The sequence below is a fragment of the Hemiscyllium ocellatum genome, chromosome 45, assembly GCF_020745735.1.
Source record: "Hemiscyllium ocellatum isolate sHemOce1 chromosome 45, sHemOce1.pat.X.cur, whole genome shotgun sequence".
Lineage (NCBI taxonomy): Eukaryota > Metazoa > Chordata > Chondrichthyes > Orectolobiformes > Hemiscylliidae > Hemiscyllium > Hemiscyllium ocellatum.
The window spans coordinates 6,720,522-6,734,089 of record NC_083445.1 but is presented as its reverse complement, the minus strand read 5'-3'; the positions used below and the strand labels follow the sequence as shown (position 1 = coordinate 6,734,089).

Below are 13,568 nucleotides of genomic sequence, written 5' to 3'. Positions count from 1 at the left end.
GGGGAGTTAGTTAGAACTGTTAAGAAGTTGATTATCTCAGAGGAAAGGATCTAGGCAAAATTCCAGACCAGAGATATTTGGTTAAAATCCTGAAGGGATTATTTGGAGCTCAGAAAGTTTTTGGACTCTAGGAAAAGGTTATTAGATTCTCAAGATTTGAGGTGAAGTTGGAGTTAAAGTAAGTGCTATGGATATTTTCTCGAAGGGAATTCGATCTGGAAGTGAAGAGGTGCCTTTGGATTTAATGTCATTATAACTTTACTGTATTTTTCCAAACTTTGAAACTTGTGTTTTATGTAATTATTTTACTTGATTTTCTTTTGTGCGATAAACTTCTGATCTGACTTGTAAAAATATAATGTCAGGTGGGGTCATAAGTTTTGCCATTTTTGAAGATTTCTCCTGGAACCTCTTAATTTTTCTCCAAGACTTGTAATTGAAGCTCAAAAAGAAATTGATTATTCAGTCTTATTGCTTTAACAAGACATTTTCAACTTTCACTTACTTAAATATATTTGACGATATTTTTTTCCCTCTTTTCACCATCCTCCTTCCAAATGAAGGTGACAATGGTTGTTTTACAAGCTCTGACCGATTACCAGGCAAATGTCCCTCAGGAGAAGGAAATTGATTTGGATGTTGTCGTAAGCATTCCTGGTCGGGCACTTCCTGTTCCATGGCGTTTTAGCTCAGCAAATAGATATGTCACCAAAACAGAAGAGGTTAGTTATTGGATAATGTTGAAAGTTTATTTTAACACAATTATGTTTGACCTACCCTAAATGGGCATTTGTGCCTCCTGTTGTTTTGAGCATATACATTGGAATTTTTGCATTTGCACCTGTTTCTCAGTGTAATAATATTGCTCTCTCCAGTGTATTAACTCACTTTGCATTATGTTGCGGTGAGTTGGCTGTGGAGAATTGGGTCATTCATTCCTCCTGGTCTGCGCCTGCATTCATGTTTCACAGCATCTTCATTCATCTGACCTCATGAACATGCACTGCAGACATGTTTCCAGTCGCTATGATGCTTAAATCATGTTTTGCTCAGCCGACAATTTCAGTGTCGGCTATCTCAGGAGTTGGCAGTTCTGCATGGCGAGGTCACCGTAGTGGAGCGGAAATCTTCACAAAGCATCTCATATCTCCTGGAGCAGGTATTTGAACTTGTCTGTCAAGTTTGTTTTGTCCAGGCTTCTGGATCCCTGCAGCAGCACCTTCAAAAACCACATTCTGAAAGTGCTGACTTGATGAAATAAAAATGGCAAAATGTGAGAAATATTCAGTAGATCCGGCAGCACCTGTAGAATGAGAAGCAAATACTGTTTCACAGGGGCATAGGAACAGGAATAGGCCATTCAGCCTCTTGAGTCTGGTCTGTGATGTTTCCTCAACTTATGGTAATATGAACTGAAAAGTAGTCAGAAGGTGGAGTCTTTTTGCTGACAGTTTCGCAAGTGTTTCACCCCATTCACAGTTCCTGGAATGTTTGAAGCTGCCCCCAACAACATACACCCGTACCCTACAACCACAAAGCTGTGGGGAGAGAGTGAGCACTGCAGATGCTGGGCTCAGAGTTGAAAAGTGTGGCGCTGGAAAAGCACAGCCGGTCAGGCAGCATCCGAGGAGCAGGACCTGTTCCCCAGGAACCTCAAGGCTGCAGCCAACAAACATTGCTGCCACAAATGTAAGGCAATGAACGTCTCTAACAAGAAAAATCTCAGTATACCCCTGTCGGTCCTCCATGAACTGAGTATTATTCAGTTCCCATCATTGATACATGATGAGGCTAAAAGTGGACCAAACCTTACAACCAGACCAGAGAGATTAACGTAATGTAGAGCAATGAACTGTGGGTGCTGGAAACCTGAAACAGGAACTCCTGGAGAAACCCAACAAGCCTGGCAGCGTCTGTGGAGAGAGAAAACAGAACTAATGTTTTGGACTCGCTGACCATTATTCAGAGCAGGTCTGAGACTGCATTCCATCTTAACTGGTTCTGTTGCTGATTCCCCAAAATCTCTCCAACATCCAAGACACTCACGTTGGGTGCAGCACCTTTGTGCAGCTTTATGTGTGGAACCACGCATCACTCAAGAAACTGAGCGTCTGAGAGAAAGCAGTTTGCTTGTTTGGCACTCAGACTTTAGATTGAACTCCTCAACCTTCACATGAACTGAGGTATATGAAGTAAATGTTGTGTCGCAGCAATTCACTGTATTTGCCTGAACGGTAACGCTCACCCTGGTAAACAACCACCCAGTGTGATGAATGAGAAGAGTTGGACCATCTTAATTTGCACTTCAATCCTAATGTAATGGGCAGCACGGTGGCACAGTGGTTAGCACTGCTACCTCACAGCGCCAGAGACCCGGGTTCAATTCCTGACTCAGGTGACTGTCTGTGTGGAGTTTGCACATTCTCCCCGTGTCTGTGTGGGTTCCCTCCGGATGCTCCGGTTTCCTCCCACAGTCCAAAGATGTGTAGGGCAGGTGAATTGGCCAAGCTAAATTGCCCGTAGTGTTAGGTAAAGGGGCAAATGTAGGGGAATGGGTGGGTGGCGGGTCAGTGTGGACTTGTTGGGCTGAAGGGCCTGTTTCCACACTGTAAGTAATCTAATCTAATGGTACCACGGTGAGACCACCATCACTTCAAAAATTACAGGAATGTAAAAGAAGGCTCCCTTTAATTCCCAAGGCCATGTCATCCTGAGAACAAAGATTGAAAACCAACAGACAGCCTTTCCATTTTTTATTGTCATTCCCAGTTTACTGACCATTAAAAATTGATGGTCTGATGAAGGGCTTATGCCCGAAACGTCGAATTTCCTGTTCCTTGAATGCTGCCTGACCTGCTGCGCTTTTCCAGCAACACATTTTCAGCACTAAAAAATGAAGCCATTCTCATTGACAAATCAAAGGAATGATTTGTTCCTTTACAGTTTTTGTTGTGTTAAGTTGACATGATATCTGGGTAAATGGCTAATCTGCGTCATCCACGTTTCAGATGAAGAACATTGGGAAGTTTACAGTGAAAGCGAAAGGAAAAGGACAAGGAACGTTGAAGGTGGGTGTTGGTTCCAAGCGCTGATTATTTGAGAGCTCTGTATTGCCAGCAGATTTTAGTTCATGTTGTAGTGATCCCTTCATCGCTGAGGATGGTATGTTAAATGGTATCCAAGTAGTCACTTGGTAGTACAGGGCAGGAAGGGATTTCACAAATGGGGAATAGAGTACAACAGCAAGGAGATTATGCTGAAATTGTCGAAGATGCTGGCTCAATTTCAGCTGGAGTTTTGTACAGTTCCGAGTACCGTACTATAGGGCAGGGGGTGAATGCATTGGAGAGAGTGTGGAAGAGGTTTGCAAGCAATGTTCCAGGAATGAGGAATGTCATGAGGAAAGGTTGGAGAAGGTGAGACTGGAGAAAAGGCTGGGAAGAGTTCTGCTGGAACAAAATCATGGGAAACCTGGGCAGATTGGATAGTGAGAAAGTGTTCCCGGAAAGGACAGCGAAAGATGCAAGTGTGGGGTGAGAGAAAAGCTATTTCAAACAGTGTTAAGGTTGGAACGCACTGCTTGGAAATACAGTGGAGGCATTTTCAGCTGAGGCACCGGTGAAACCATTGGGTGGTTATTTTAAGCAGAGGCAGTATGGGGAAAGAGCAGCAGCTTAGCACAAAGTTAAAATGCTCAGAGAGCGAGTGCAGAAATAAAGGGTTCTCTCTGTGCCCCATCGCCTCTGTGAAACGCCTCAAGCAGGTCACCCAGTAACCTTCCCTTTTCAAGAATAGTACCTCCACTCAGCTCTGGGATAACTCTGGTGAATTGCTGTTGCATCTTCTCCCTACTGCCTTGAATCCATCTTACCTGCATTGAGACTAGAACACCTAAACTATTCTGCGTCTAACAGAAAATAGTTGCATTGTACTATTAAAGCATCAATCAAACGTAAATTCAGGCCAAACTGGGCTGTGGTAGTACGGAAAACCACCCGGTCTCCTTTGCAAAACAGGAACAAACTCCTTCAACAGATAATTCCAGCTTTTGGAAGATTTCAGTTGAAATAAGTTGCATTTGTTTCAGAAATGGTTGTTGTCTTTTTGTATCACACATGGTCGGGGTGGCACGGTGGCTCAGTGGTTAGCACTGCATTCCAGCCTCGGGCAACTGTCTGTGTGGAGTTTGCACATTCTCCCCTGTGTCTGCGTGGGTTTCCTCTGGGTGCTCCGGTTTCCTCCCACAGTCCAAAGATGTGCAGATCAGGTGAATTTGACCATGCTAAATTGCCCACAGTGTTAGGTGCATTAATTAGGGGTAAAGGTAAGGGGATGGGTCTGGGTGGGATAGTCTTCGGAGGGTCAGTTTGGACTTGTTGGGCCGAATGGTCTGTTTCCATACTGGAGGGAATCTAATCTGAAAATGCTTCTACAGACCAAGTGAGCAGCTTTCTAATTTATTCTTGGGATGTGGGCAGCAGTTTGACTGGCAATTTGGATTGACCTTCCCAAGTTGCCCTTGAGATGATGTGAGATGTCACTCCGACCCTGTTAGGGATGAGCAAGCATAGAAAGGGTTTTGTCAGAAAAATAAGCCCTTCTGTGCAGCGAGTAATTAGGGTGCATTGCTTGGAAATGTAGTGGAGGCAGATTCGATTCAGTTACGGCATTCTGGAAGGCATTGGATGATTATTTGGAGAGAGATGGTGCACAGGATTATGGGAGAAACTGAGGACTGCAGACGCTGGAGATCAGAGTCGAGAGTGTGGTGCTGGTAAAGCACAGCAGGTCAGGCAGCGTCTGCGGAGCAGGAGAATCGACGTTTCGGGCATAAACCGTTCAACGGGAATGAAGGCTTGAATGATACTCATTCCTGATAAAGGGCTTATGCCCGAAACGTCGATTCTCCTGCTCCTCGGATGCTGCCTGACCTGCTGTACTTTTCCAGCACCACAGTCTTAGTGCAGGATTATGGGGAAATGGAGGAGATTGGTCCTCGATAATAGAACCAGTGCAGGCACAGTGACCTCCTTCTATAAGACCATAAGACATAGGAGTGGAAGTAAGGCCATTCGGCCCATCGAGGCCACTCCGCCATTCAATCATGGCTGATGGGCATTTCAACTCCACTTATCAGCCGTAGCCCTTAATTCCTCGAGACAACATTCCTCTGTGCTGTAACAACTCTGTAATTTTATGTCCATGCATTGCAGATTCCAGATTTTGAACCAGTGACAATTAATAACATTCCAAATTAGGGTGACTTGGGAGGGATTGTGCAAACGATAGTCCCCCAGATTTCCACTCAGAGTGAATTGCCATTGGCAGCAAAGTTTCCTGCCTGTTTTCAGCTGGGATTTCCAATCTTGCCTGAAGCAGATAAGGTGCAGTACAACCTATCCAGGGTGATGATGGAGGGTAGGAAAGAGCAGTGCTCTCTTTTCACACCATGAGCTGCTACATTCAAATTATTAGAGGTCTCATGCTTTTCAAAGAATGATTGCGAGTTTGTCGATAGATTCGCTGGTATGCAAGTGAATGGGTGGCCAATGAGTGGTTAATGAGTGAATGAGGAGCGGGTGAGTGAATGGGCAGGACTACGAGAGGGTGAGTGGAGTGCGAAAATAGGTATGGGGCCTGTTAAAACCTTTACAGTAAAGGCACAAACGGCACTCATTTACAAAAGGGAGAGGGGAGGGTGTTGGGGCTGTTGGACAGTCAGTTCAAGTTGGGAAATCAGGTCAGTGTTTGATTGGATTTCAGTTGGTTTACGAGGGTGTGGTTAAGGGAATTGATAGCGGTGTTCAATTCAGTTGCACTGGCTAATCCCTCTGACCTAAGTTCCAATCAGCTTAACATCTCCCTGCTTGATTTCCCACATGACTCCACGTGACCTAAATCTCCAACCCTTAGCTTAGTGTTGGAGACATGGATGGAGGATTCTGGGCAGTACAAATCTGCCCATTACCCATTTGAATGACCCACGCATTTGGCTATGCAGGGATCCCACTGTATCCCGATATGCAACACAGATACTCCTGCTGATTCCTCTACCCTGGACATGAGAAGATTTGACTGATGTTAATATTTTGCATGTAATGCCTTCCTAAATGACCACCATTTTTCTTTTGCTGTATAGGTTTTAACTCGTTACTATGCTCAATTATCGAAGGTCGCCAAAGAATGCAAGAACTTTGATTTACACATTACTGTGGGAGAGGTGCCTCAAGGTGAGTACAAGCTGTCCCGTGCTTGTTATTTCTCACAGGGAACTTACCTGGTAATATTGTTCACAAGAAGAAACATTCTAGCATCTCTTTAGATTAGACTAGACTTACAGTGTGGAAACAGGCCCTTCGGCCCAACAAGTCCACACCGACCCGCCGAAGCGAAACCCACCCATACCCTTACATTTACCCCTTACCTAACACTACGGGCAATTTAGCATGGCCAATTCACCTGACCCGCACATCTTTGGACTGTGGGAGGAAACCGGAGCACCCGGAGGAAACCCACACAGACACGGGGAGAATGTGCAAACTCCACACAGTCAGTCGCCTGAGGCGGGAATTGAACCCAGGTCCCTGGTGCTGTGAGGCAGCAGTGCTAACCACTGTGCCACTCTTGTCCCCCAATCAAAAAATATGATGAGATACTTCTGTTTGCTGTGTAACATTGGAATCCAATCTAAATGATGAGAGGTAGCTAATGAATTGGTAATATTCATGGTCACGTTATTGGATATGCAAACTTGAGGCCTGAATGATATTTCAACAGTTAACAAAATAAATTTAGTGCATAATTGTTAATAAGGGTGACTATCAAACGACGATAAGACAGAAGAGTGGAAGTAAGGCCATTTGGGCATTTCAACACCACTGACCCGTACTCTCCCCCTAGCCTTTAATTCCTTGCGAGATCAAGAATTTATCAATCTCTGCCTTGGAGACATTTAATGTCCCGGTCACGACTGCGCTCCGTGGCAATGAATTCCACAGGCCCACCACTCTCTGGCTGAAGAAATGTCTCCTCATTTCCATTCTAAATTGCCCCCTCTAATTATAAAGCTATTCGCACAGGTCCTAGTCTCCCCGATTGACTCCCTGACCAGATAGTCATTGGAAAACCTTTCTGGTTGTGCAGTAAATCTGCTGTCTTTATTTGAGCCTGACCTATGTGTGAATCTAAACTGTTGGCAATATGTTATGAACATTTGACACCAGATTGTCATCTTTTGCGTCGAATTAGCTGCTACTTTAAGGGCAATTCAGGATGGCAATAAGTACTGACATTTTCAAAGATCAAATAAATTAACCCAGAAAACCCGAGTGCATATTGTGTTCACTGTGAGAACACAAGGAAGCTTCCATATATTTGTTGAAAGCTGCTGTTTCATCAGCTGTTTGAGCTGTGTCAAGTGCTGCAACATGGCCACTTCCTGCCCCCTCCCCCACCCCTGACTAATGGTGCTGCCCCTCTGGGGAGCTGCCTGCTCTACTCACCAAGTTAGTGATGGGCTCCATCATGGCTGCTGCATACCTTTCTCACTGGTGCCAGGCAGTCAGTCCTTGCCTCCTGGAACCACTATTTGAGTGACACAGTTGAGGCATGGGTCAGGTGTTGGTTTCCCAAAACTGCATTGAACATCTGACCCCTTGCACTTGTCCTCACGCAGTCCTGTAGTCCTTGTACCATAGGTTCATGGACATGGTTTTCATTGGCTACTTGATCGAAATGTATCATTATTTCTCACATTCTATCAAATATCCCCTCACTCAATGCCTTTTACTCTAAGAGGTTCTTGTGGTGCAGTGATAATGTCCCTCCCTCTCAACCAGGTGACCCAGGTTCAAGTCTCACCTGCTACAGGGGTGAGTAACAGCATCTCTGAACTGGTTGATGAGAAAATATCCACTTTATGCTCCAGTTTCTTTCATCCAATGTTAGTGACTAAAATCCCCCAACTCTGGAGCTATCCTGGTAAGCCTCTACTGCACTTTCTGAAGGCCCCTCACACCCTGTTTGCACTTGTCCTTATGTTAATGGCGAGCAGTACTCTACCATAGCCCCTTTAATAGTTTGCAGTCTATATTTCATGGAAGTTAGAATGGAAAACCATTATCTCAGTGAAATACCTACAAGCCTTTGACAGATTAGATGTTGGTATGACTTTACTCTGGTTGGGAAGCAGAGGCATTTTTCATTTATTCTTAGATGCAGTGTAAGTGTGAGCAAGTTGACCAGTGTGTGATGCCCACTCCTTAATTGCTTTTGAGAATGTAATGCGATCTCCAGCAGCAGTTGGCAATGGTGACAGAGGGTGGCTGGGACAGTTGAATGGTCTCTCGCTGGAGATACTTTTGATGGAAAGAAGGCAAATGGGAAGGAAGAACAGGCAAAGGAGTTCCTCAGCCCAGGATAACCCATTGGCTCACTTCAAGTAAGCCTGTAAATAGTTAATTCTTTATCCATAATTGGCCTTTCTGTTAGTAATGACCTGATGCCAGAGGACTATAGAATCCCTACTTCATGATTTTTGGGCTGACTGTGTGTTCAAATGCTGATCATGTGAAGAAGATGGTAGTAAGCTGTGGTTAAGCTGTGGATCCCGTGGTTGGTACACGCTGAGGACTTTGACTCTGTTCCCGCGAAGGAATTGCAACATATATTCCAAGTCAAGATGGCGGATGGCTGGAAGCTAAACTTGAAGTTGCTGCTGTTCCCACGTGTCTGTTCAGATGGAATAGGTCATGGGTTTAGAAGATGTAGTTGAGTGAGCCTGCTACCTTGGAAATGGGTGGCATGGTGGCTCAGTGGTTAGGACTGCAGCACCACAGTCCCAAGTTCAATTCCAGCCTCGGGCGACTGTCTGTGTGGAGTTTGCACGTTCTCCCTGTGTCTGCATGGGTTTCCTCCGGGTGCTCCAGCTTCCTCCCACAGTCCAAAGATGTGTAGGTCAGGTGAATGGGCCATGCTAAATTGCCCATAGTGTTAGGTGCGTTAGTCAGAGGGAAATGGGTCTGGGTGGGTTACTCTTCGGAGGGTCAGTGTGGACTGGTTGGGCCGAAGGGCCAGTTTCCACACTGGAGGGAATCATTTTGCTGCTATTATGTGTCGCTAATGGTGAAAGTAAAAGGTTAAGGTGGTTAATGAGGTGCTGAAAAAGTGAACAGCTCTGACTGGAAGAATGCACTAAAACATTGTGGGCACTGCACACCTTCAGGCAAAAGAAGATTATTCATTACAGTGCTAACTTGTTCTTTGTAGATGGCAAATAGATCTTGAATCAGGGTCTTGTCATCACACTCTAGCAGATATAATTGTATCGCACACTTTAAAGAGGAACAGTCCCGTTCTCCCAGTTTCCTGGTTAACAGTTATCTGGAAATAACACTGAAGATCAGCTGACTTGGACTTTTATACCATTGGTGTTTGTGGGACCATACTGAATTACAACCCTCTCAAAATACAGGTAGACGACCTATAACTCCAAAATCTGAAAAGCTTCGAAGTCTGAAGGTTTTTTTTTGTGAAGTTCTTTTTCTCATTAACAAGGTTGTTTGGCATGCAAACGGTTAACCCAGGTCGCCACCCACTTGATGCGTGTCACTCAGATGCGACCTGCAGGGGTAGGGGGCATGACCATGGCAGGCCTTGATTCTGTCTCAAGGCCCATTTTACTCAGTGAGTCATGCTCCTCCAGTAAGATTTTTAAAAATTTCAGCATCAAACTGTCACTTATTCTGAAATCCAAAACATTCTGAATTCCGAAAGCCGGCTGGTCCTGAGCACTTCAGATAAAGGATGGTTTTAGATCATGAAAAGAGCAAATAAATGCAATTTAATTTATCCTTTACCCAATTTTAAATGTAAAATTGTGAATTAAAATGCTCTCAATCAAAATAACCATTTTTGTTTTGCATTGACAGCAAAGCGACCCCAGCATGCTCTGAATTCTCTGGAAATAAATATCTTTACAAGGTAAGAAATACAGATTTCAAGAACTTCGTTTAGTTTTGAGACCTGATATTGTCAAGGAAATTGGTGGGACAAGTTTCCAAGGTGAAAATTAATTGACTCACAGACTTGAAACGTTGCATTAACATTGGGTTAACCTTTTGTGTTGTCAATTGAATATAAATCAACAATCAGTCTTTGAACATGAAGTCAAAGAATATCTAACTGAGATCAAATTGTCTGCTCCTGCACTATCGTCCCCAACATGTGTGAGGAGCTCATACTGTTATTAATAATGAAACCATCCACTGAGCTAGCTGGATCCATTTCCTTCCTTGTTGCTCATCAAAGCAAACCTTCCATTGCCCAAACCCTGAACGTCCTCTAGTTTCCTTTCCTTGTCTTTTCACCGATGATCCAAGTATAACTTGTCCACCTTCTGTGCCCCAGTATTCTCATTCATCTTAGAACTGAAGAACTTTGAGCAGGAGTGGGCTATGCAGGCCAACAAGCCTGCTCCACCATTCAACAGGATCATGACTGCTCACATGTCAGCCTCAGTTCCACTTTCCTGGCCCCTCCAATCACCTTTTAACCTGTTACTAACTGAAAATCTATCTGTCTATCTCCTCCAATGGTCCTGCATCCACCATGCCATTAGTAGTGCCATTCCACATGTTCCCCTCAAGGCAAAGAGAGCGTATTCTACCACACTCCTGTGTTGTGCCTGTCTGATATCGATGGGGATAATTCTGCCTGTCCTGAGCCCATCAAATACAATTTTTTCTACTTAGACTCTTCATCTCTTAATAAAGGTTATTTCATTCCAGCAGTTTCTGAACAGAAATGTAAGTATAAGATTATTGCATTATGCAACTTCAAAGAATTAAAGTAATATTGTAACCAAGAGGAATCTTTTTGAGATCCACAATAATTCCTCTTGATCTCTATTTTAAGTCTGCTACCCCTTACTCTAAAATCTGACCTACCGTTTTAGACTGATACGATGAAGCATCCCCTCTGCGTTCACATGCTGCATTCCTTGATTCAGTGTTAACTTGACAATTGTCAATGGCTGCCATTGTCAATCGTCACCTTCTTTAACACAATTGTCATAGACCATTACAATTACTATCACCAAACCTCCAGCTCTTAACCCCTCTGTCTCACCTCTGAAATTTGACCTCACCTTAAGTGCAACTGTGCATTTGAACTCAAAGTTAGGGTACCAACCCAGCTATAGCATTGACAAAACTAACTAAAGTCACAGGTGGTATCCTCAGCCCCCATCTCTCTCTAGAATCCTTCAGTCTGTCTGGTGTACACCCACAGTGCTGTTTAAGAGGCAGTCGCAGGACTTTGACCTGTTGGCAACAAGGAATGGCATCATTGTTCTGAGTCAGGATTATGTGTACTTAGAGTGGAACCTGTAGCTAATGGTGTCCCTGCACTATTGCTAGTCTCTCTCTTCTAGATGGTAGAGGCCTGAGTTTGGAACAGCCCAGGTGACATGCTCTATGTATGTAGCAGAAAACATACTATGATGGAGTTGGTGAATACTCAGAGAGGTGAATATAGTGCTCATCAAATAGGCTGCTTTATCTGGGATAGTGACAAGAGTCTTTGTGCTGTTCCCCTCAGGGCAAGGCGAGCGTATTCTACCACACTTCTGAGTTATGCTTGTCTGATATCGATGGGGATAATTCTGCCTGTCCTGAGCCCATCAAATACAATTTTTTCTTCTTAGTCTCTTCATCTCTTAATAAAGGTTATTTTAGTCCAGCAGTTTCTGAACAGAAATGTAAGTATAAGATTATTGCATTATGCAACTTCAAAGAATTAAAGCAAGAGTGTAACCAAGAGGAATCTTTTTGAGATTGTAAGACACAGATGCAGAAGCAGGCCACTGACTCTGCTCTTGACTGTCTGATCATCTTCAACTCCACTTACCTGTATTTTACCCTTAACCTTTGATTCCCTTGCTCACTTGAATTCTATCTCAGCCTTCCGTGTAATTAATAATCCAACCTCAACAGCCCTCTGAGGTAAAGAATTTCACAGATTCATTCCCTTCTGAGAGAAGACATTCCTGCTCATTTCTGTCCAGGAGAAATACGTGACCCCTTACTCTGAGATGATGTCTTCCACCACCCCTCGCATCTCCCACATATTCAAACAGCCCCTTGCATCCACCCTATCAAGCCCCTAATTATCTTGTATGCTTCACTGAATGGATCTCTCTGTCGTTCTTCGAAACTCCAATGAGTACAAGCCCAGACTACTCAACCTTTCCTCAAAAAACACTCCCTCGATACCTGAAATCAGCTAATTAATCTTCTCTGGACTGCCAATGTATCTTTCCTTTGGTGAGGAAACCAAAACTGTTCACCGATTTCCAGCGATGGACTAGTGCGTAATAGAGTTTTAACAAAACCTGCCTATTTTTATACTTATTCCCTTTGTAAAGGCAAACCTTCCTTTTATCTTCCCAATTACCTAATGAACTTGGACGCTGGCTTTAAGGTTCAGAGACTTTGATCTAAAAACTACAATTTCTGTTGATAAAAGGCAATGATTATCATGCTGTTCTTCTGCTTATTTTGTCAGACAGTTGTGGCAATGGTTATCATGTTGTTCTTTTGTTAACTTTGTCAGTAAAGTTGTAATAACTTGCACTTTAAAGATTTCTTGGTGACTCCGATTCCACAATGGCCATTATTGACATTTCCATGCTGACAGGATTTACTCCAGATGTGGACGATCTTAATTCGGTAAGACATTGTTATTATTTATAAGGAAAAGCTAACAGAAGGACTTAGAGTTGTAAATGCATAGTTCCTTGAAAGTGGAGTCCTAGGCAGAAGGGCGGTAAAGAAGTTGTTTGGTACGCTTGCCTTCATTGGTCAGTGCATTGAGTATAGGAGTTGGGATGTTGTATTGTGGCTTTACATGACATTGGTTAGCTCACTTTTAGAATAGGGTTTGAGCTATAGGGAGAGGCCACTCAGTGAAGCATACAAGATAATTAGGGGCTTGATAGGGTGGATGCAAGGGGATGTTTGAATATTTGGGAGATGCTAGGGGTGGAAGACATCATCTCAGAGTAAGGGGTCATGCATTTCTCCTGGACAGAAATGAGCAGGGGCTATTTTCCCTGGAGCTAAGGGGTGACCTTATAGAGGTTTATAAAATCATGAGGAGCATGGATAGGATAAATAGGCAAGGTCTTTTCCTTGGGGTAGGGAGTCCAGAACTAGAGGGTAGGTTTAGGGTGAGAGGGGAAAGATATACAAGGGACCTAAGGGACAACTTTTCATGCATGTGTGGAATAAACTGCCAAAAGAAAGGGTGAAGGCTGGTACAATTATGACATTTAAAAGGCATCTGGATGAGTGGATTAGAATCCCTACTATGTGGAAACAGGCCCTTCAGCCCAACAAGTCCACACTGACCCTCCAAAGAGTATCCCACCCAGACCTATTCCCCTACCTTACATTTACCCATGACTAATACACCTAACACTATGGACAATTTAGCATGGCCAATTCACCTGACCTGCACATCTTTGGACTGTGGGAGGAAACCAGAGCACCCGGAGGAAACTCACGCAG

At 43.9% G+C, this 13,568-nt stretch overlaps 1 protein-coding gene across 1 annotated transcript in view; it reads left to right on the top strand.

Annotated features, from left to right (window-relative positions):
- The window catches only part of LOC132835853 (complement C3-like), a 142,535-nt gene that overhangs the window by 106,974 nt on the left and 21,993 nt on the right, over window positions 1-13,568 (top strand). Inside the window, 5 exon segments of the mRNA XM_060854949.1 lie at window positions 564-722; window positions 3,009-3,068; window positions 6,140-6,230; window positions 9,930-9,981; window positions 12,641-12,728. Coding sequence (XP_060710932.1) covers window positions 564-722; window positions 3,009-3,068; window positions 6,140-6,230; window positions 9,930-9,981; window positions 12,641-12,728 — 450 coding nt within the window.